The following is a 27,045-nucleotide window of genomic DNA, read 5'->3' as shown; positions in this document are numbered from 1 at the left end:
GTTATATCACGGGTATATCAGAGTGTTATATCACAGGTATATCAGGGTGTTATATCACGGGTATATCAGGGTGTTATATTACAGGTATATCAGGGTGTTATATCACGGGTATATCAGGGTGTTATATCACGGGTATATCAGAGTGTTATATCACGGGTATATCAGAGTTTTATATCACAGGTATATCAGAGTGTTATATCACGGGTATATCAGGGTGTTATATCACGGGTATATCAGGGTGTTATATCACAGGTATATCAGGGTGTTATATCACAGGTATGTCAGAGTGTTATATCACGGGTATATCAGAGTGTTATATCACGGGTATATCAGAGTTTTATATCACGGGTATATCAGGGTGTTATATCACAGGTATATCAGGGTGTTATATCACAGGTATATCAGAGTGTTATATCACGGGTATATCAGAGTGTTATATCACGGGTATATCAGGGTGTTATATCACAGGTATATCAGAGTGTTATATCACAGGTATATCAGGGTGTTATATCACAGGTATATCAGGGTGTTATATCACAGGTATATCAGAGTGTTATATCACAGGTATATCAGGGTGTTATATCACGGGTATATCAGAGTGTTATATCACGGGTATATCAGAGTGTTATATCACGGGTATATCAGGGTGTTATATCACAGGTATATCAGGGTGTTATATCACAGGTATATCAGAGTGTTATATCACGGGTATATCAGTGTGTTATATCACAGGTATATCAGAGTGTTATATCACAGGTATATCAGGGTTTTATATCACGGGTATATCAGGGTGTTATATCACGGGTATATCAGGGTTTTATATCACGGGTATATCAGGGTATTATATCACAGGTATATCAGGGTGTTATATCACAGGTATATCAGAGTGTTATATCACAGGTATATCAGGGTGTTATATCACAGGTATATCAGGGTGTTATATCACAGGTATATCAGAGTGTTATATCACAGGTATATCAGGGTGTTATATCACAGGTATATCAGAGTGTTATATCACAGGTATATCAGTGTGTTATATCACAGGTATATCAGGGTGTTATATCACAGGTATATCAGAGTGTTATATCACAGGTATATCAGGGTGTTATATCACAGGTATATCAGAGTGTTATATCACAGGTATATCAGGGTGTTATATCACAGGTATATCAGTGTGTTATATCACAGGTATATCAGGGTTTTATATCACGGGTATATCAGGGTGTTATATCACAGGTATATCAGTGTGTTATATCACAGGTATATCAGAGTGTTATATCACAGGTATATCAGGGTGTTATATCACAGGTATATCAGGGTGTTATATCACAAGTATATCAGAGTGTTATATCACAGGTATATCAGGGTGTTATATCACAGGTATATCAGAGTGTTATATCACAGGTATATCAGGGTGTTATATCATGGGTATATCAGGGTGTTATATCACAGGTATATCAGGGTGTTATATCACAGGTATATCAGTGTGTTATATCACAGGTATATCAGGGTTTTATATCACGGGTATATCAGGGTGTTATATCATGGGTATATCAGGGTGTTATATCACAGGTATATCAGGGTGTTATATCACAGGTATATCAGAGTTTTATATCACAGGTATATCAGGGTGTTATATCATGGGTATATCAGTGTGTTATATCACAGGTATATCAGGGTTTTATATCACGGGTATATCAGGGTGTTATATCACGGGTATATCAGAGTGTTATATCACGGGTATATCAGGGTGTTATATCACAGGTATATCAGAGTTTTATATCACAGGTATATCAGGGTGTTATATCATGGGTATATCAGGGTGTTATATCACAGGTATATCAGAGTTTTATATCACAGGTATATCAGGGTGTTATATCATGGGTATATCAGGGTGTTATATCACAGGTATATCAGGGTGTTATATCACAGGTATATCAGTGTGTTATATCACAGGTATATCAGGGTTTTATATCACAGGTATATCAGGGTGTTATATCACAGGTATATCAGGGTGTTATATCACAGGTATATCAGGGTGTTATATCACAGGTATATCAGTGTGTTATATCACAGGTATATCAGGGTGTTATATCATGGGTATATCAGGGTGTTATATCATGGGTATATCAGGGTGTTATATCACAGGTATATCAGGGTGTTATATCACAGGTATATCAGGGTGTTATATCACGGGTATATCAGGGTTTTATATCACGGGTATATCAGTGTGTTATATCACAGGTATATCAGTGTGTTATATCACGGGTATATCAGGGTGTTATATCATGGGTATATCAGGGTGTTATATCACAGGTATATCAGGGTGTTATATCACAGGTATATCAGAGTTTTATATCACAGGTATATCAGGGTGTTATATCATGGGTATATCAGTGTGTTATATCACAGGTATATCAGGGTTTTATATCACGGGTATATCAGGGTGTTATATCACGGGTATATCAGAGTGTTATATCACGGGTATATCAGGGTGTTATATCACAGGTATATCAGAGTTTTATATCACAGGTATATCAGGGTGTTATATCATGGGTATATCAGGGTGTTATATCACAGGTATATCAGAGTTTTATATCACAGGTATATCAGGGTGTTATATCATGGGTATATCAGGGTGTTATATCACAGGTATATCAGGGTGTTATATCACAGGTATATCAGTGTGTTATATCACAGGTATATCAGGGTTTTATATCACAGGTATATCAGGGTGTTATATCACAGGTATATCAGGGTGTTATATCACAGGTATATCAGGGTGTTATATCACAGGTATATCAGTGTGTTATATCACAGGTATATCAGGGTGTTTATATCATGGGTATATCAGGGTGTTATATCATGGGTATATCAGGGTGTTATATCACAGGTATATCAGGTGTTATATCACAGGTATATCAGGGTGTTATATCACGGGTATATCAGGGTTTTATATCACGGGTATATCAGTGTGTTATATCACAGGTATATCAGTGTGTTATATCACGGGTATATCAGGGTGTTATATCACAGGTATATCAGGGTGTTATATCACAGGTATATCAGGGTATTATATCACAGGTATATCAGAGTTTTATATCACAGGTATATCAGGGTGTTATATCATGGGTATATCAGGGGTGTTATATCATGGGTATATCAGGGTGTTATATCACAGGTATATCAGGGTGTTATATCACAGGTATATCAGAGTGTTATATCACAGGTATATCAGGGTGTTATATCACAGGTATATCAGAGTGTTATATCACGGGTATATCAGGGTGTTATATCACGGGTATATCAGGGTTTTATATCACGGGTATATCAGTGTGTTATATCACGGGTATATCAGAGTGTTATATCACGGGTATATCAGGGTGTTATATCACAGGTATATCAGGGTTTTATATCACAGGTATATCAGAGTGTTATATCACGGGTATATCAGGGTTTTATATCACGGGTATATCAGTGTGTTATATCACGGGTATATCAGTGTGTTATATCACAGGTATATCAGTGTGTTATATCACGGGTATATCAGGGTGTTATATCACAGGTATATCAGGGTTTTATATCACAGGTATATCAGGGTTTTATATCACGGGTATATCAGGGTGTTATATCACAGGTATATCAGTGTGTTATATCACGGGTATATCAGGGTGTTATATCACGGGTATATCAGGGTGTTATATCACAGGTATATCAGTGTGTTATATCACGGGTATATCAGGGTGTTATATCACGGGTATATCAGGGTGTTATATCACAGGTATATCAGAGTGTTATATCACGGGTATATCAGGGTGTTATATCACGGGTATATCAGAGTGTTATATCACAGGTATATCAGTGTGTTATATCACGGGTATATCAGGGTTTTATATCACAGGTATATCAGGGTTTTATATCACAGGTATATCAGAGTGTTATATCACGGGTATATCAGGGTGTTATATCACAGGTATATCAGAGTGTTATATCACGGGTATATCAGGGTGTTATATCACAGGTATATCAGGGTGTTATATCACGGGTATATCAGGGTGTTATATCACAGGTATATCAGAGTGTTATATCACGGGTATATCAGGGTGTTATATCACAGGTATATCAGGGTGTTATATCACGGGTATATCAGAGTGTTATATCATGGGTATATCAGGGTTTTATATCACGGGTATATCAGGGTGTTATATCATGGGTATATCAGGGTGTTATATCACAGGTATATCAGTGTGTTATATCACGGGTATATCAGGGTGTTATATCACGGGTATATCAGGGTGTTATATCACAGGTATATCAGAGTGTTATATCACGGGTATATCAGGGTGTTATATCACGGGTATATCAGGGTGTTATATCACGGGTATATCAGTGTGTTATATCACGGGTATATCAGAGTGTTATATCACAGGTATATCAGGGTGTTATATCACGGGTATATCAGGGTGTTATATTACAGGTATATCAGGGTGTTATATCACGGTATATCAGGGTGTTATATCACGGGTATATCAGAGTGTTATATCACGGGTATATCAGAGTTTTATATCACAGGGTATATCAGAGTGTTATATCACGGGTATATCAGGGTGTTATATCACGGGTATATCAGGGTGTTATATCACAGGTATATCAGGGTGTTATATCACAGGTATATCAGAGTGTTATATCACGGGTATATCAGAGTGTTATATCACGGGTATATCAGAGTTTTATATCACGGGTATATCAGGGTGTTATATCACAGGTATATCAGGGTGTTATATCACAGGTATATCAGAGTGTTATATCACGGGTATATCAGAGTGTTATATCACGGGTATATCAGAGTTTTATATCACAGGTATATCAGGGTGTTATATCACAGGTATATCAGGGTGTTATATCACAGGTATATCAGGGTGTTATATCACAGGTATATCAGTGTGTTATATCACAGGTATATCAGAGTGTTATATCACAGGTATATCAGGGTGTTATATCACGGGTATATCAGAGTGTTATATCACGGGTATATCAGGGTGTTATATCACAGGTATATCAGAGTGTTATATCACATGTATATCAGGGTGGTATATCACGGGTATATCAGAGTGTTATATCACGGGTATATCAGGGTGTTATATCACAGGTATATCAGACTGTTATATCACAGGTATATCAGGGTGTTATATCACAGGTATATCAGGGTGTTATATCACAGGTATATCAGAGTGTTATATCACAGGTATATCAGGGTGTTATATCACGGTATATCAGAGTGTTATATCACGGGTATATCAGAGTGTTATATCACGGGTATATCAGGGTGTTATATCACAGGTATATCAGGGTGTTATATCACAGGTATATCAGAGTGTTATATCACGGGTATATCAGTGTGTTATATCACAGGTATATCAGAGTGTTATATCACAGGTATATCAGGGTTTTATATCACGGGTATATCAGGGTGTTATATCACGGGTATATCAGGGTTTTATATCACGGGTATATCAGGGTATTATATCACAGGTATATCAGGGTGTTATATCACAGGTATATCAGAGTGTTATATCACAGGTATATCAGGGTGTTATATCACAGGTATATCAGGGTGTTATATCACAGGTATATCAGAGTGTTATATCACAGGTATATCAGGGTGTTATATCACAGGTATATCAGAGTGTTATATCACAGGTATATCAGTGTGTTATATCACAGGTATATCAGGGTGTTATATCACAGGTATATCAGAGTGTTATATCACAGGTATATCAGGGTGTTATATCACAGGTATATCAGAGTGTTATATCACAGGTATATCAGGGTGTTATATCACAGGTATATCAGTGTGTTATATCACAGGTATATCAGGGTTTTATATCACGGGTATATCAGGGTGTTATATCACAGGTATATCAGTGTGTTATATCACAGGTATATCAGAGTGTTATATCACAGGTATATCAGGGTGTTATATCACAGGTATATCAGGGTGTTATATCACAGGTATATCAGAGTGTTATATCACAGGTATATCAGGGTGTTATATCACAGGTATATCAGAGTGTTATATCACGGGTATATCATGGTGTTATATCATGGGTATATCAGGGTGTTATATCACAGGTATATCAGGGTGTTATATCACAGGTATATCAGTGTGTTATATCACAGGTATATCAGGGTTTTATATCACGGGTATATCAGGGTGTTATATCATGGGTATATCAGGGTGTTATATCACAGGTATATCAGGGTGTTATATCACAGGTATATCAGAGTTTTATATCACAGGTATATCAGGGTGTTATATCATGGGTATATCAGTGTGTTATATCACAGGTATATCAGGGTTTTATATCACGGGTATATCAGGGTGTTATATCACGGGTATATCAGAGTGTTATATCACGGGTATATCAGGGTGTTATATCACAGGTATATCAGAGTTTTATATCACAGGTATATCAGGGTGTTATATCATGGGTATATCAGGGTGTTATATCACAGGTATATCAGAGTTTTATATCACAGGTATATCAGGGTGTTATATCATGGGTATATCAGGGTGTTATATCACAGGTATATCAGGGTGTTATATCACAGGTATATCAGTGTGCTATATCACAGGTATATCAGGGTTTTATATCACAGGTATATCAGGGTGTTATATCACAGGTATATCAGGGTGTTATATCACAGGTATATCAGGGTGTTATATCTCAGGTATATCAGTGTGTTATATCACAGGTATATCAGGGTGTTATATCACAGGTATATCAGGGTGTTATATCATGGGTATATCAGGGTGTTATATCATGGGTATATCAGGGTGTTATATCACAGGTATATCAGGGTGTTATATCACAGGTATATCAGGGTGTTATATCATGGGTATATCAGGGTGTTATATCACAGGTATATCAGAGTTTTATATCACAGGTATATCAGGGTGTTATATCACAGGTATATCAGTGTGTTATATCACAGGTATATCAGTGTGTTATATCACAGGTATATCAGGGTGTTATATCACAGGTATATCAGAGTGTTATATCACAGGTATATCAGGGTGTTATATCACGGGTATATCAGAGTTTTATATCACAGGTATATCAGGGTGTTATATCACAGGTATATCAGGGTGTTATATCACAGGTATATCAGTGTGTTATATCACGGGTATATCAGGGTTTTATATCACGGGTATATCAGGGTGTTATATCATGGGTATATCAGGGTGTTATATCACAGGTATATCAGTGTGTTATATCACAGGTATATCAGGGTGTTATATCACAGGTATATCAGGGTGTTATATCACAGGTATATCAGAGTGTTATATCACAGGTATATCAGGGTGTTATATCACGGGTATATCAGAGTGTTATATCACGGGTATATCAGTGTGTTATATCACGGGTATATCAGAGTGTTATATCACGGGTATATCAGGGTGTTATATCACAGGTATATCAGGGTTTTATATCACAGGTATATCAGAGTGTTATATCACGGGTATATCAGGGTTTTATATCACGGGTATATCAGTGTGTTATATCACGGGTATATCAGTGTGTTATATCACAGGTATATCAGTGTGTTATATCACGGGTATATCAGGGTGTTATATCACAGGTATATCAGGGTTTTATATCACAGGTATATCAGGGTTTTATATCACGGGTATATCAGGGTGTTATATCACAGGTATATCAGTGTGTTATATCACGGGTATATCAGGGTGTTATATCACGGGTATATCAGGGTGTTATATCACAGGTATATCAGTGTGTTATATCACGGGTATATCAGGGTGTTATATCACGGGTATATCAGGGTGTTATATCACAGGTATATCAGAGTGTTATATCACGGGTATATCAGGGTGTTATATCACGGGTATATCAGGGTGTTATATCACAGGTATATCAGTGTGTTATATCACGGGTATATCAGGGTTTTATATCACAGGTATATCAGGGTTTTATATCACAGGTATATCAGAGTGTTATATCACGGGTATATCAGGGTGTTATATCACAGGTATATCAGAGTGTTATATCACGGGTATATCAGGGTGTTATATCACAGGTATATCAGGGTGTTATATCACGGGTATATCAGAGTGTTATATCATGGGTATATCAGGGTTTTATATCACGGGTATATCAGAGTGTTATATCACGGGTATATCAGAGTGTTATATCACGGGTATATCAGGGTGTTATATCACAGGTATATCAGGGTGTTATATCACAGGTATATCAGTGTGTTATATCATGGGTATATCAGGGTTTTATATCACGGGTATATCAGGGTGTTATATCAGCGGTATATCAGGATGTTATATCATGGGTATGTCAGGGTGTTATATCACAGGTATATCAGGGTTTTATATCACAGGTATATCAGGGTGTTATATCACGGGTATATCAGGGTGTTATATCACAGGTATATCAGGGTGTTATATCACAGGTATACCAGGGTGTTATATCACAGGTATATCAGGGTGTTATATCACAGGCATATCAGTGTGTTATATCACGGGTATATCAGGGTGTTATATCATGGGTATATCAGGGTGTTATATCAGAGTGTTATATCACGGGCATATCAGGGTGTTATATCATGGGTATATCAGAGTGTTATATCACGGGTATATCAGGGTGTTATATCACGGGTATATCAGGGTGTTATATCACAGGTATATCAGGGTGTTATATCACGAGTATATCAGGGTATTATATCGGGGGTATATCAGGGTATTATATCACAGGTATATCAGAGTGCTATATCACGGGTATATCAGTGTGTTATATCACGGGTATATCAGAGTGTTATATCACGGGCATATCAGGGTGTTATATCATGGGTATATCAGAGTGTTATATCACGGGTATATCAGGGTGTTATATCACGGGTATATCAGGGTGTTATATCACAGGTATATCAGGGTATTATATCGGGGGTATATCAGGGTATTATATCACAGGTATATCAGAGTGCTATATCACGGGTATATCAGTGTGTTATATCACGGGTATATCAGAGTGTTATATCACGGGTATAACAGAGTGTTATATCACGGGTATATCAGGGTGTTATATCACAGGTATATCAGGGTGTTATATCATGGGTATATCAGTGTGTTATATCACAGGTATATCAGGGTGTTATATCACAGGTATATCAGGGTGTTATATCACAGGTATATCAGGGTGTTATATCATGGGTATATCAGGGTGTTATATCATGGGTATATCAGAGTGTTATATCACGGGTATATCAGTGTGTTATATCACGGGTATATCAGAGTGTTATATCACGGGTATATCAGGGTGTTATATCACAGGTATATCAGGGTGTTATATCACAGGTATATCAGGGTGTTATATCACAGGTATATCAGGGTGTTATATCTTGGGTATATCAGTGTGTTATATCAGGGGTATATCAGAGTGTTATATCACGGGTATATCAGAGTGTTATATCACAGGTATATCAGGGTGTTATATCACGGGTATATCAGGGTGTTATATCACAGGTATATCAGGGTGTTATATCACGAGTATATCAGAGTATTATATCGGGGGTATATCAGGGTGTTATATCACAGGTATATCAGGGTGTTATATCATGGGTATATCAGTGTGTTATATCACAGGTATATCAGGGTGTTATATCATGGGTATATCAGGGTGTTATATCATGGGTATATCAGGGTGTTATATCATGGGTATATCAGTGTGTTATATCAGGGGTATATCAGTGTGTTATATCACAGGTATATCAGGGTTTTATATCACAGGTATATCAGGGTGTTATATCATGGGTATATCAGAGTGTTATATCACGGGTATATCAGGGGTTTATATCACGGGTATATCAGTGTGTTATATCAGGGGTATATCAGTGTGTTATATCACAGGTATATCAGAGTGTTATATCACGGGTATATCAGGGGTTTATATCACGGGTATATCAGTGTGTTATATCAGGGGTATATCAGAGTGTTATATCACGGGTATATCAGAGTGTTATATCACTGGTATATCAGGGTGTTATATCACAGGTATATCAGGATGTTATATCACAGGTATATCAGGGTGTTATATCATGGGTATATCAGTGTGTTATATCAGGGGTATATCAGGGTGTTATATCATGGGTATATCAGTGTGTTATATCACAGGTATATCAGGGTTTTATATCACAGGTATATCAGAGTGTTATATCACAGGTATATCAGGGTGTTATATCATGGGTATATCAGAGTGTTATATCAGGGGTATATCAGAGTGTTATATGATGGGTATATCAGAGTGTTATATCAGGGGTATATCAGAGTGTTATATCACGGGTATATCAGGGTGTTATATCACAGGTATATCAGGGTGTTATATCATGGGTATATCAGTGTGTTATATCATGGGTATATCAGTGTGTTATATCAGGGGTATATCAGAGTGTTATATCACGGGTATATCAGTGTGTTATATCACAGGTATATTAGAGTGTTATATTACAGGTATATCAGAGTGTTATATCACAGGTATATCAGTGTGTTATATCAGGGGTATATCAGAGTGTTATATCACGGGTATATCAGTGTGTTATATCACAGGTATATCAGAGTGTTATATCACAGGTATATCAGGGTTTTATTCATGTGTATATCAGGGTTTTATATCACAGGTATATCAGGGTGTTATATCATGGGTATATCAGTGTGTTATATCATGGGTATATCAGTGTGTTATATCAGGGGTATATCAGAGTGTTATATCACAGGTATATCAGGGTGTTATATCACAGGTATATCAGTGTGTTATATCATGGGTATATCAGTGTGTTATATCAGGGGTATATCAGAGTGTTATATCACAGGTATATCAGGGTGTTATATCACAGGTATATCAGGGTGTTATATCACAGGTATATCAGGGTGTTATATCAGGGGTATATCAGATTGTTATATCACAGGTATATCAGTGTGTTATATCACAGGTATATCAGAGTGTTATATCACAGGTATATCAGGGTTTTATATCATGTGTATATCAGGGTTTTATATCACAGGTATATCAGGGTGTTATATCATGGGTATATCAGTGTGTTATATCATGGGTATATCAGTGTGTTATATCACAGGTGTATCAGGGTTTTATATCACGGGTATATCAGGGTGTTATATCACAGGTATATCAGGGTTTTATATCACGGGTATATCAGGGTGTTATATCACGGGTATATCAGGGTTTTATATCATGGGTATATCAGGGTGTTATATCACAGGTATATCAGGGTTTTATATCACGGGTATATCAGGGTGTTATATCACAGGTATATCAGTGTGTTATATCATGGGTATATCAGTGTGTTATATCACAGGTATATCAGGGTTTTATATCACGGGTATATCAGGGTGTTATATCACGGGTATATCAGGGTTTTATATCACGGGTATATCAGGGTGTTATATCACGGGTATGTCAGAGTGTTATATCACGGGTATATCAGAGTGTTATATCACAGGTATATCAGAGTGTTATATCACAGGTATATCAGGGTTTTATATCACGGGTATATCAGGGTGTTATATCACGGGTATATCAGGGTTTTATATCATGGGTATATCAGGGTGTTATATCACAGGTATATCAGGGTTTTATATCACGGGTATATCAGGGTGTTATATCACAGGTATATCAGTGTGTTATATCATGGGTATATCAGGGTGTTATATCACAGGTATATCAGTGTGTTATATCATGGGTGTATCAGTGTGTTATATCACAGGTATATCAGAGTGTTATATCACAGGTATATCAGGGTTTTATATCACGGGTATATCAGGGTGTTATATCACGGGTATATCAGGGTTTTATATCATGGGTATATCAGGGTGTTATATCACAGGTATATCAGGGTTTTATATCACGGGTATATCAGGGTGTTATATCACAGGTATATCAGTGTGTTATATCATGGGTATATCAGTGTGTTATATCACAGGTATATCAGGGTTTTATATCACGGGTATATCAGGGTGTTATATCACAGGTATATCAGGGTTTTATATCACGGGTATATCAGGGTGTTATATCACGGGTATATCAGGGTGTTATATCACGGGTATATCAGAGTGTTATATCACAGGTATATCAGGGTGTTATATCACGGGTATATCAGGGTGTTATATTACAGGTATATCAGGGTGTTATATCACGGGTATATCAGGGTGTTATATCACGGGTATATCAGAGTGTTATATCACGGGTATATCAGAGTTTTATATCACAGGTATATCAGAGTGTTATATCACGGGTATATCAGGGTGTTATATCACGGGTATATCAGGGTGTTATATCACAGGTATATCAGGGTGTTATATCACAGGTATATCAGAGTGTTATATCACGGGTATATCAGAGTGTTATATCACGGGTATATCAGAGTTTTATATCACGGGTATATCAGGGTGTTATATCACAGGTATATCAGGGTGTTATATCACAGGTATATCAGAGTGTTATATCACGGGTATATCAGAGTGTTATATCACGGGTATATCAGAGTTTTATATCACAGGTATATCAGGGTGTTATATCACAGGTATATCAGGGTGTTATATCACAGGTATATCAGGGTTTTATATCACAGGTATATCAGAGTGTTATATCACAGGTATATCAGTGTGTTATATCACGGTATATCAGTGTGTTATATCACGGGTATATCAGGGTGTTATATCACAGGTATATCAGGGTGTTATATCACAGGTATATCAGGGTTTATATCACGGTATATCAGGTTATATCACGGGTATATCAGGGTGTTATATCACAGGTATATCAGAGTATTATATCACAGGTATATCAGGGTGTTATATCACAGGTATATCAGGGTGTTATATCACAGGTATATCAGAGTGTTATATCACAGGTATATCAGGGTGTTATATCACGGGTATATCAGAGTGTTATATCACGGGTATATCAGAGTGTTATATCACGGGTATATCAGGGTGTTATATCACAGGTATATCAGGGTGTTATATCACAGGTATATCAGAGTGTTATATCACGGGTATATCAGTGTGTTATATCACAGGTATATCAGAGTGTTATATCACAGGTATATCAGGGTTTTATATCACGGGTATATCAGGGTGTTATATCACGGGTATATCAGGGTTTTATATCACGGGTATATCAGGGTATTATATCACAGGTATATCAGGGTGTTATATCACAGGTATATCAGAGTGTTATATCACAGGTATATCAGGGTGTTATATCACAGGTATATCAGGGTGTTATATCACAGGTATATCAGAGTGTTATATCACAGGTATATCAGGGTGTTATATCACAGGTATATCAGAGTGTTATATCACAGGTATATCAGTGTGTTATATCACAGGTATATCAGGGTGTTATATCACAGGTATATCAGAGTGTTATATCACAGGTATATCAGGGTGTTATATCACAGGTATATCAGAGTGTTATATCACAGGTATATCAGGGTGTTATATCACAGGTATATCAGTGTGTTATATCACAGGTATATCAGGGTTTTATATCACGGGTATATCAGGGTGTTATATCACAGGTATATCAGTGTGTTATATCACAGGTATATCAGAGTGTTATATCACAGGTATATCAGGGTGTTATATCACAGGTATATCAGGGTGTTATATCACAGGTATATCAGAGTGTTATATCACAGGTATATCAGGGTGTTATATCACAGGTATATCAGAGTGTTATATCACAGGTATATCAGGGTGTTATATCATGGGTATATCAGGGTGTTATATCACAGGTATATCAGGGTGTTATATCACAGGTATATCAGTGTGTTATATCACAGGTATATCAGGGTTTTATATCACGGGTATATCAGGGTGTTATATCATGGGTATATCAGGGTGTTATATCACAGGTATATCAGGGTGTTATATCACAGGTATATCAGAGTTTTATATCACAGGTATATCAGGGTGTTATATCATGGGTATATCAGTGTGTTATATCACAGGTATATCAGGGTTTTATATCACGGGTATATCAGGGTGTTATATCACGGGTATATCAGAGTGTTATATCACGGGTATATCAGGGTGTTATATCACAGGTATATCAGAGTTTTATATCACAGGTATATCAGGGTGTTATATCATGGGTATATCAGGGTGTTATATCACAGGTATATCAGAGTTTTATATCACAGGTATATCAGGGTGTTATATCATGGGTATATCAGGGTGTTATATCACAGGTATATCAGGGTGTTATATCACAGGTATATCAGTGTGTTATATCACAGGTATATCAGGGTTTTATATCACAGGTATATCAGGGTGTTATATCACAGGTATATCAGGGTGTTATATCACAGGTATATCAGGGTGTTATATCACAGGTATATCAGTGTGTTATATCACAGGTATATCAGGGTGTTATATCACAGGTATATCAGGGTATTATATCACAGGTATATCAGAGTGTTATATCACAGGTATATCAGGGTGTTATATCACAGGTATATCAGGGTATTATATCACAGGTATATCAGAGTTTTATATCACAGGTATATCAGGGTGTTATATCATGGGTATATCAGGGTGTTATATCATGGGTATATCAGGGTGTTATATCACAGGTATATCAGGGTGTTATATCACAGGTATATCAGGGTGTTATATCATGGGTATATCAGGGTGTTATATCACAGGTATATCAGAGTTTTATATCACAGGTATATCAGGGTGTTATATCACAGGTATATCAGTGTGTTATATCACAGGTATATCAGTGTGTTATATCACAGGTATATCAGGGTGTTATATCACAGGTATATCAGAGTGTTATATCACAGGTATATCAGGGTGTTATATCACGGGTATATCAGAGTTTTATATCACAGGTATATCAGGGTGTTATATCACAGGTATATCAGGGTGTTATATCACAGGTATATCAGTGTGTTATATCACGGGTATATCAGGGTTTTATATCACGGGTATATCAGGGTGTTATATCATGGGTATATCAGGGTGTTATATCACAGGTATATCAGTGTGTTATATCACAGGTATATCAGAGTGTTATATCACAGGTATATCAGGGTGTTATATCACAGGTATATCAGTGTGTTATATCACAGGTATATCAGGGTGTTATATCACAGGTATATCAGGGTGTTATATCACAGGTATATCAGAGTGTTATATCACAGGTATATCAGGGTGTTATATCACAGGTATATCAGAGTGTTATATCACGGGTATATCAGGGTGTTATATCACGGGTATATCAGGGTTTTATATCACGGGTATATCAGTGTGTTATATCACGGGTATATCAGAGTGTTATATCACGGGTATATCAGGGTGTTATATCACAGGTATATCAGGGTTTTATATCACAGGTATATCAGAGTGTTATATCACAGGTATATCAGGGTGTTATATCACAGGTATATCAGGGTATTATATCACAGGTATATCAGAGTTTTATATCACAGGTATATCAGGGTGTTATATCATGGGTATATCAGGGTGTTATATCATGGGTATATCAGGGTGTTATATCACAGGTATATCAGGGTGTTATATCACAGGTATATCAGGGTGTTATATCATGGGTATATCAGGGTGTTATATCACAGGTATATCAGAGTTTTATATCACAGGTATATCAGGGTGTTATATCACAGGTATATCAGTGTGTTATATCACAGGTATATCAGTGTGTTATATCACAGGTATATCAGGGTGTTATATCACAGGTATATCAGAGTGTTATATCACAGGTATATCAGGGTGTTATATCACGGGTATATCAGAGTTTTATATCACAGGTATATCAGGGTGTTATATCACAGGTATATCAGGGTGTTATATCACAGGTATATCAGTGTGTTATATCACGGGTATATCAGGGTTTTATATCACGGGTATATCAGGGTGTTATATCATGGGTATATCAGGGTGTTATATCACAGGTATATCAGTGTGTTATATCACAGGTATATCAGAGTGTTATATCACAGGTATATCAGGGTGTTATATCACAGGTATATCAGTGTGTTATATCACAGGTATATCAGGGTGTTATATCACAGGTATATCAGGGTGTTATATCACAGGTATATCAGAGTGTTATATCACAGGTATATCAGGGTGTTATATCACAGGTATATCAGAGTGTTATATCACGGGTATATCAGGGTGTTATATCACGGGTATATCAGGGTTTTATATCACGGGTATATCAGTGTGTTATATCACGGGTATATCAGAGTGTTATATCACGGGTATATCAGGGTGTTATATCACAGGTATATCAGGGTTTTATATCACAGGTATATCAGAGTGTTATATCACGGGTATATCAGGGTTTTATATCACGGGTATATCAGTGTGTTATATCACGGGTATATCAGTGTGTTATATCACAGGTATATCAGTGTGTTATATCACGGGTATATCAGGGTGTTATATCACAGGTATATCAGGGTTTTATATCACAGGTATATCAGGGTTTTATATCACGGGTATATCAGGGTGTTATATCACAGGTATATCAGTGTGTTATATCACGGGTATATCAGGGTGTTATATCACGGGTATATCAGGGTGTTATATCACAGGTATATCAGTGTGTTATATCACGGGTATATCAGGGTGTTATATCACGGGTATATCAGGGTGTTATATCACAGGTATATCAGAGTGTTATATCACGGGTATATCAGGGTGTTATATCACGGGTATATCAGGGTGTTATATCACAGGTATATCAGTGTGTTATATCACGGGTATATCAGGGTTTTATATCACAGGTATATCAGGGTTTTATATCACAGGTATATCAGAGTGTTATATCACGGGTATATCAGGGTGTTATATCACAGGTATATCAGAGTGTTATATCACGGGTATATCAGGGTGTTATATCACAGGTATATCAGGGTGTTATATCACGGGTATATCAGGGTGTTATATCACAGGTATATCAGAGTGTTATATCACGGGTATATCAGGGTGTTATATCACAGGTATATCAGGGTGTTATATCACGGGTATATCAGAGTGTTATATCATGGGTATATCAGGGTTTTATATCACGGGTATATCAGGGTGTTATATCATGGGTATATCAGGGTGTTATATCACAGGTATATCAGTGTGTTATATCACGGGTATATCAGGGTGTTATATCACGGGTATATCAGGGTGTTATATCACAGGTATATCAGAGTGTTATATCACGGGTATATCAGGGTGTTATATCACGGGTATATCAGGGTGTTATATCACGGGTATATCAGGGTGTTATATCACGGGTATATCAGAGTGTTATATCACAGGTATATCAGGGTGTTATATCACGGGTATATCAGGGTGTTATATTACAGGTATATCAGGGTGTTATATCACGGGTATATCAGGGTGTTATATCACGGGTATATCAGAGTGTTATATCACGGGTATATCAGAGTTTTATATCACGGGTATATCAGAGTGTTATATCACGGGTATATCAGGGTGTTATATCACGGGTATATCAGGGTGTTATATCACAGGTATATCAGGGTGTTATATCACAGGTATATCAGAGTGTTATATCACGGGTATATCAGAGTGTTATATCACGGGTATATCAGAGTTTTATATCACGGGTATATCAGTGTGTTATATCACAGGTATATCAGTGTGTTATATCACGGGTATATCAGGGTGTTATATCACAGGTATATCAGAGTGTTATATCACGGGTATATCAGGGTGTTATATTACAGGTATATCAGAGTGTTATATCACGGGTATATCAGAGTGTTATATCACGGGTATATCAGAGTTTTATATCACAGGTATATCAGGGTGTTATATCACAGGTATATCAGGGTGTTATATCACAGGTATATCAGGGTGTTATATCACAGGTATATCAGTGTGTTATATCACAGGTATATCAGAGTGTTATATCACAGGTATATCAGGGTGTTATATCACGGGTATATCAGAGTGTTATATCACGGGTATATCAGGGTGTTATATCACAGGTATATCAGAGTGTTATATCACATGTATATCAGGGTGGTATATCACGGGTATATCAGAGTGTTATATCACGGGTATATCAGGGTGTTATATCACAGGTATATCAGACTGTTATATCACAGGTATATCAGGGTGTTATATCACAGGTATATCAGGGTGTTATATCACAGGTATATCAGAGTGTTATATCACAGGTATATCAGGGTGTTATATCACGGGTATATCAGAGTGTTATATCACGGGTATATCAGAGTGTTATATCACGGGTATATCAGGGTGTTATATCACAGGTATATCAGGGTGTTATATCACAGGTATATCAGAGTGTTATATCACGGGTATATCAGTGTGTTATATCACAGGTATATCAGAGTGTTATATCACAGGTATATCAGGGTTTTATATCACGGGTATATCAGGGTGTTATATCACGGGTATATCAGGGTTTTATATCACGGGTATATCAGGGTATTATATCACAGGTATATCAGGGTGTTATATCACAGGTATATCAGAGTGTTATATCACAGGTATATCAGGGTGTTATATCACAGGTATATCAGGGTGTTATATCACAGGTATATCAGAGTGTTATATCACAGGTATATCAGGGTGTTATATCACAGGTATATCAGAGTGTTATATCACAGGTATATCAGTGTGTTATATCACAGGTATATCAGGGTGTTATATCACAGGTATATCAGAGTGTTATATCACAGGTATATCAGGGTGTTATATCACAGGTATATCAGAGTGTTATATCACAGGTATATCAGGGTGTTATATCACAGGTATATCAGTGTGTTATATCACAGGTATATCAGGGTTTTATATCACGGGTATATCAGGGTGTTATATCACAGGTATATCAGTGTGTTATATCACAGGTATATCAGAGTGTTATATCACAGGTATATCAGGGTGTTATATCACAGGTATATCAGGGTGTTATATCACAGGTATATCAGAGTGTTATATCACAGGTATATCAGGGTGTTATATCACAGGTATATCAGAGTGTTATATCACGGGTATATCATGGTGTTATATCATGGGTATATCAGGGTGTTATATCACAGGTATATCAGGGTGTTATATCACAGGTATATCAGTGTGTTATATCACAGGTATATCAGGGTTTTATATCACGGGTATATCAGGGTGTTATATCATGGGTATATCAGGGTGTTATATCACAGGTATATCAGGGTGTTATATCACAGGTATATCAGAGTTTTATATCACAGGTATATCAGGGTGTTATATCATGGGTATATCAGTGTGTTATATCACAGGTATATCAGGGTTTTATATCACAGGTATATCAGGGTGTTATATCACGGGTATATCAGAGTGTTATATCACGGGTATATCAGGGTGTTATATCACAGGTATATCAGAGTTTTATATCACAGGTATATCAGGGTGTTATATCATGGGTATATCAGGGTGTTATATCACAGGTATATCAGAGTTTTATATCACAGGTATATCAGGGTGTTATATCATGGGTATATCAGGGTGTTATATCACAGGTATATCAGGGTGTTATATCACAGGTATATCAGTGTGTTATATCACAGGTATATCAGGGTTTTATATCACAGGTATATCAGGGTGTTATATCACAGGTATATCAGGGTGTTATATCACAGGTATATCAGGGTGTTATATCTCAGGTATATCAGTGTGTTATATCACAGGTATATCAGGGTGTTATATCACAGGTATATCAGGGTATTATATCACAGGTATATCAGAGTGTTATATCACAGGTATATCAGGGTGTTATATCACAGGTATATCAGGGTATTATATCACAGGTATATCAGAGTTTTATATCACAGGTATATCAGGGTGTTATATCATGGGTATATCAGGGTGTTATATCATGGGTATATCAGGGTGTTATATCACAGGTATATCAGGGTGTTATATCACAGGTATATCAGGGTGTTATATCATGGGTATATCAGGGTGTTATATCACAGGTATATCAGAGTTTTATATCACAGGTATATCAGGGTGTTATATCACAGGTATATCAGTGTGTTATATCACAGGTATATCAGTGTGTTATATCACAGGTATATCAGGGTGTTATATCACAGGTATATCAGAGTGTTATATCACAGGTATATCAGGGTGTTATATCACGGGTATATCAGAGTTTTATATCACAGGTATATCAGGGTGTTATATCACAGGTATATCAGGGTGTTATATCACAGGTATATCAGTGTGTTATATCACGGGTATATCAGGGTTTTATATCACGGGTATATCAGGGTGTTATATCACGGGTATATCAGGGTGTTATATCACAGGTATATCAGTGTGTTATATCACAGGTATATCAGAGTGTTATATCACAGGTATATCAGGGTGTTATATCACAGGTATATCAGTGTGTTATATCACAGGTATATCAGGGTGTTATATCACAGGTATATCAGGGTGTTATATCACAGGTATATCAGAGTGTTATATCACAGGTATATCAGGGTGTTATATCACGGGTATATCAGAGTGTTATATCACGGGTATATCAGTGTGTTATATCACGGGTATATCAGAGTGTTATATCACGGGTATATCAGGGTGTTATATCACAGGTATATCAGGGTTTTATATCACAGGTATATCAGAGTGTTATATCACGGGTATATCAGGGTTTTATATCACGGGTATATCAGTGTGTTATATCACGGGTATATCAGTGTGTTATATCACAGGTATATCAGTGTGTTATATCACGGGTATATCAGGGTGTTATATCACAGGTATATCAGGGTTTTATATCACAGGTATATCAGGGTTTTATATCACGGGTATATCAGGGTGTTATATCACAGGTATATCAGTGTGTTATATCACGGGTATATCAGGGTGTTATATCACGGGTATATCAGGGTGTTATATCACAGGTATATCAGTGTGTTATATCACGGGTATATCAGGGTGTTATATCACGGGTATATCAGGGTGTTATATCACAGGTATATCAGAGTGTTATATCACGGGTATATCAGGGTGTTATATCACGGGTATATCAGGGTGTTATATCACAGGTATATCAGTGTGTTATATCACGGGTATATCAGGGTTTTATATCACAGGTATATCAGGGTTTTATATCACAGGTATATCAGAGTGTTATATCACGGGTATATCAGGGTGTTATATCACAGGTATATCAGAGTGTTATATCACGGGTATATCAGGGTGTTATATCACAGGTATATCAGGGTGTTATATCACGGGTATATCAGAGTGTTATATCATGGGTATATCAGGGTTTTATATCACGGGTATATCAGAGTGTTATATCACGGGTATATCAGAGTGTTATATCACGGGTATATCAGGGTGTTATATCACAGGTATATCAGGGTGTTATATCACAGGTATATCAGTGTGTTATATCATGGGTATATCAGGGTTTTATATCACGGGTATATCAGGGTGTTATATCACGGGTACATCAATGTGTTATATCACGGGTATATCAGGGTGTTATATCACAGGTATATCAGTGTGTTATATCACGGGTATATCAGGGTTTTATATCACGGGTATATCTGTGTTATATCACGGGTATATCAGGGTGTTATATCACAGGTATATCAGTGTGTTATATCACGGGTATATCAGGGTTTTATATCACGGGTATATCAGTGTGTTATATCACGGGTATATCAGGGTGTTATATCACGGGTATATCAGGGTGTTATATCACGGGTATATCAGGGTGTTATATCACGGGTATATCAGGGTGTTATATCACGGGTCCAGGTACAATGGTGTTTTTCTCTCCTTTTAATTCAGGTGTGCACCTATTTTGCAATAAATCCAGCACCAAATCGGTCGGTTTAACAACAGCTTACATCTCCGTGTGTTATAATAGGCTTCCCGTTTACAGAGAACCAGCCCCTTTCAGAACCTATGCGTTTTTATTTAAATTCCACATTGATAAGCTCCCGGCCACAGTCAGTTTAGTGGGCAGTGTGAGATTACAGCAGAGTGAGAGTCCGGTGTGGGTAGAAATAGCGTACTGTCCACAGGCCGCTACTAGTATTGGCCAGATTGAGTTCAAATAAAGCATCGCGACAGAGAAATGCGCCATCCGGAATTATTTAAACATATAGATTGTGGGAGTTGCATTAAACAGGTCGGGGTACGCTGGAACTGCGACAGTGAGATGGGTACGATGATGCCTCCCGTGGTCCATCTGCCTCCCAGCGCCGTCCAGGAGAGAGAGCCCCTGTTAGTGGCATTCCGTGCACTGGTTAATCCGCTCCCAGACTCTCCCTGGAAGAGGAGTTGGCCGCGAGCGTTGGCAACACCCACTGTATATATATTTTTTAATTTAATCGCATGTGTAGGGAAACGCCACATACCGCGCCGGTCTCACTGTTTAACTCCTGTCTCTATGTCCAACCACCCCCCCCCCCCCCTCAAAAAAAAATAAAGAATTATTGGTCACTTCAAGTAACGCTGACCAGTTGATGGGCGCTGGTTCGCTTACGGGGGGATCCGCTTCATGGTTTCCAGCGGTGAATTTCTCTGCGGTGTCTCGAGTTCGCGCCGCCCCTTCCTTCCTCACCGATTGTATCTGTCAAGCTTCAGAAGCGGTTTCACCAGCTGCACCGTACTATTGCATTGCAGAGGCACCCTTTGTGAGTGCATGTGTGCACGTATAGTGAGTGAGGGAGAGAGAGAGAGAGAATGTGTATATATATAGTGAAAACATGTGTATATATATAGAGAGAGGTAGAATTACATGTAGTGAGGTAAAAAATATATATATACTGAGGTAGAATGTAGATATAGAGATGTAGAATGTATATATAGTGAGGTAGAATTATATATAGTGAGGTAGAATGTATATATAATGAGGTAGAATTATATATAGTGAGGTAGAATTATATATAGTGAGTTGGAATGTATATATAGTAAGATATAATGTATATGTTGTGATGTAGAATGTATATATAGTGAGCTAGAATGTATATATAGTAAGATATAATGTATATATTGTGAGGTAGAATAATATATAATGAGGTAGAATGTATATATAGTGAGGTAGAATTATATATAGTGAGGTAGGATGTATATATAGTAAGGTAGAATGTATATATAGTAAGGTAGAATAATATACAGTGGGGTAGAATGTATACATAGTAAGGTAAAATGTATATATAGTGAGGTAGAATAATATATATGGTGAGGTAGAATGTATATGTCGTGAGGTAGAATGTATATATAGTGAGGTAGAATTATATATAGTGAGGTAGGATGTATATATAGTAAGGTAGAATGTATATATAGTGAGGTAGAATAATATACAGTGGGGTAGAATGTATACATAGTAAGGTAAAATGTATATATAGTGAGGTAGAATAATATATATGGTGAGGTAGAATGTATATGTCGTGAGGTAGAATGTATATATAGAGGTAGAATAATATATAGTGAGGTCGAATGTATATATAGAGGTATAATGTATATATAGTGAGGTATAATAATATATAGTGGTGTAGAATGTATATATAATGAGGTAGAATCTATATATAGTGAGGTCGAATGTATATATAGAGGTATAATGTATATATAGTGAGGTAGAATAATATATAATGATGTAGAATGTATATATAGAGGTAAAATAATATATAGTGAGGTAGAATGTATATATATAGGTAGAATGTATATATAGTGAGGTAGAATAATATATAGTGATGTAGAATGTTTATACAGTGAAGTAGAATGTATATATGGTGAGGTAGAATAATACATAGTGAGGTGGAATGTATATATAGTAAGGTAGAGTGTATACGTAGTGAGGTAGAATAATATATGGTGAGGTAGAATGTATATATAGTGAGGTAGAATGTATATATAGAGGTAAAATAATATATAGTGAGGTAAAATGTATATATAGAGGTAGAATGTATATATAGTGAGGTAGAATAATATATAATGAGGTAGAATAATATACAGTGAGGTAGAATGTATATATAGTAAGGTAAATGTATACATAGCGAGGTAGAATAATATATGGTGAGATAGAATGTATATATAGTGGTGTAGAATGTATATATAGCGAGGTAGAATATATAGAGGTAGAATGTATATATAGTGAGGAAGAATAATATATAGTGATATATAGTGATGTAGAATGTGTATATGAGAGAGAGGTCGAATGTATATATATAGTGAGGTAGAATAATATATAGTGATGTAGAATGTATATATAGTGAGGTAGAATGTATATATAGTGAGGTAGAATAATATATATTGAGCTAGAATGTATATATAGTGAGGTAAAATGTATACATAGTGAGGTAGAATGTATATATAGTAAGATAGAATGTATATATAGTGAGGTAGAATTATATATAGTGAGGTAGAATAATATAGTGAGCTAGAATGTATATATAGTGAGGTAAAATGTATATATAGTGAGGTAGAATTATATATAGTGAGGTAGAATAATATATAGTGAGCTAGAATGTATATATAGTGAGGTAAAATGTATATATAGTGAGGTAGAATAATATATAGTGAGGTAGAATGTATATATAGTGAGGTAGAATGTATATATAGTGAGGTAGAATAATATATAGTAAGGTAGAATGTATATATAGTGAGGTAAAATGTATATATAGTGAGGTAGAATAGTATATAGTGAGGTAGAATGTATATATAGTAAGGTAGAATGTATATAGTGAGGTAGAATGTATATATAGTGAGGTAGAATGTATATATAGTGAGGTAGAATAATATATAGTAAGGTAGAATGTATATATAGTGAGGTAAAATGTATATATAGTGAGGTAGAATAGTATATAGTGAGGTAGAATGTATATATAGTAAGGTAGAATGTATATATAGTGAGGTAGAATGTATATATAGTGAGGCAGAATAATGTATAGTGAGGTAAAATGTATATATAGTGAGGTAGAATGTATATATAGAGGTAGAATGTATATATAGAGGTAGAATAATATATAGTGAGGTAAAATGTATATATAGTGAAGTAGAATGTATATATAGTGAGGTAGAACGTGTATAGTGAGTTAGAATAATATATAGTAAGGTAGAATGTATATATAGTGAGGTAGAATTATATATATATAGGCTGTGAGATAATATATATATAGAAAAATATATACAGTGAAAGATACGTATAGTAAGAGATAATAATGTATGTATAGTATATGTACAGTGAGAGAATGTGTCTGGTGAGTGAGAACGTGTGTATTTGTATTTTAGAGCTTTTACTTCTCACTTTATCATGATGTATTCTAACCCCTCAGCTATTGATATCTTTGAATGGACACACACACACTTCACAACCGAGTGTCTCGCTGTGCGACACAAGCCCCTTTGAAAAGAGGAAGAAATCGCGATGTGCCCGTTTCTTGAGATCAACCTGCCTGTCGTGTCTCTCCTGCCGTGTGGAATCAAATAACTTTTATGTCTCTTTATTATTGGTAATGAAAGTCTGTTATTGCAAAAAAAGCACAATAAATAAAAAAATACTTGCAAATACACACACACACAATTCAAATTGTTGCGCGAAGCCGTCAGTCCTCGCGTCTGAATCCTTTACTAAAGGGAGAAACAAGCACTTTATTCAAAGGTTTGGGTCGGGTTTTCTTTAAAGGGTAGGGGTGGTGATTCTTCTTGTGGGTGTATGTGCGTGTAACCCGGAGCGTGTTTTCCTGCTCGCAGTTAGTCGGGCTCGCTTTAATCGCGGCTCTGGGAGGGCGTGTGTATGTAATGCGATAGTCCCCGATTTTTATGCTTTCGCCATCCTCATGCGTGCAGAACAGTCCAAGGGAAGAGGCAGGAGAGAGCGCGCACACACACACACACACACACACACAGAGGAGCAGGAGACCAGAGACGGCAGATCTCTTAACGCGAGCCAAGAAATACAAAAGTGGGGTACCGCACTTCAGGGAAGGGCTGCCTCTCTCAACCTGTGTCTATATTGGCGTGGAGCTAAGTTCTGAGGGTTTTTTTTGTGGATGAGAGCGAGTTCTTGCTTCAGGACTCTGTGTTTTAGAAAGGTGCAGTCGGTTTCAGTAGCACTGCCGACCCAGCCCCACTTCCAGGGGCTCTCTGTGTGACTGAGAGATTGCGGGGGTGTTGCCTTGTTCGGACGGCGTTTTATTCGGTGTTAGACCAGCCCCAAGGATGTAACAGAGAGAGACAGGAAACCTTCGTACCGGCTATCGGAGAGGAAGTGACACCATCCCAAGCTTAAAGAGAAGAGGACACATTTTTCGTTCTGTAATTGTTTTTGAAGAGAGAGAGAAATTGTAGTCTGGAAAACTAACCGAGAGGCAGCCCGAGAGGGAGTGTGTGTGTGTGTGTGAGGAGAGAGAGATCGCACACCTCAGCAAAGTGGGATAAGGAGACAGCCCGGAGCACACGGAATATAACGGGACACAATTACACCAACAGAGATCTGAAGTGGAATTTACAAAAACCGACCCCTGCGGGGAAACTGGAGCTTGCGAGGATAGGAGATGTTCGGGGGAATGGCATCGGCCGTGCTTCTCTGCATCGCTTGCTGTTTCTTTTTCAAACTTGGCGTTGGGCAGAACGGTAAGGAAAGCTCCCCCCAAAAAACTTTCTCAACGACTAAAAGGAGTTCCTGCGAACAGGGAAACTATTTAATGTTTCGTAATTCTGCTTCTGTGCCATTTTAATGTTTCATCATTCTTCTGTGCCATTTAACGTATCCTAATTGCTAGTTCGCAGCATTCTGCTATCAGGTGTTTATTAGGAGTTTGTACAAATTGACACATTATAATTTATTAAACTATGAAAACCTTTCTGTTCCCCTCCCTGCCGACCTTTAGAAAGAGAAGTGGCAGATGTGGAATTTGGCGGGTGTTAAGAACACATCTGGATTAAATAAAGCGGTTTTTTTTAGAGAG

The 27,045-nt window shown here is 36.7% G+C and overlaps 1 protein-coding gene and 1 long non-coding RNA gene across 3 annotated transcripts in view; both read left to right on the top strand.

Moving 5' to 3' along the window:
* The window catches only part of LOC147119991 (uncharacterized), a 61,843-nt gene extending 36,262 nt beyond the window's left edge, over positions 1-25,581 (top strand). The window contains exon 2 of the long non-coding RNA XR_015078110.1: positions 25,411-25,581. This is a non-coding gene — a long non-coding RNA (uncharacterized LOC147119991). The remainder of the gene's footprint in view (positions 1-25,410) is intronic.
* A 282-nt stretch (positions 25,582-25,863) lies between these two features.
* LOC147119990 (neuropilin-2-like) overlaps positions 25,864-27,045 on the top strand; it is a 111,321-nt gene continuing 110,139 nt past the window's right edge. Inside the window, exon 1 of one of the 2 annotated variants that reach the window (XM_085985462.1) lies at positions 25,864-26,710. In XM_085985462.1, coding sequence (XP_085841588.1) covers positions 26,632-26,710 — 79 coding nt within the window. In that variant the 5' untranslated portion in view covers positions 25,864-26,631. The remainder of the gene's footprint in view (positions 26,711-27,045) is intronic. The other variant, XM_085985461.1, reaches the window with a different exon arrangement.

The sequence above is a fragment of the Somniosus microcephalus genome, chromosome 4 (assembly GCF_052327205.1).
Source record: "Somniosus microcephalus isolate GS21.2 chromosome 4, FLI_Smic_1.0, whole genome shotgun sequence".
Classification (NCBI taxonomy): Eukaryota; Metazoa; Chordata; class Chondrichthyes; order Squaliformes; family Somniosidae; genus Somniosus; species Somniosus microcephalus.
Note: the sequence above shows the minus strand (reverse complement) of the source record. Positions and strands in the feature narration are given on the sequence as shown.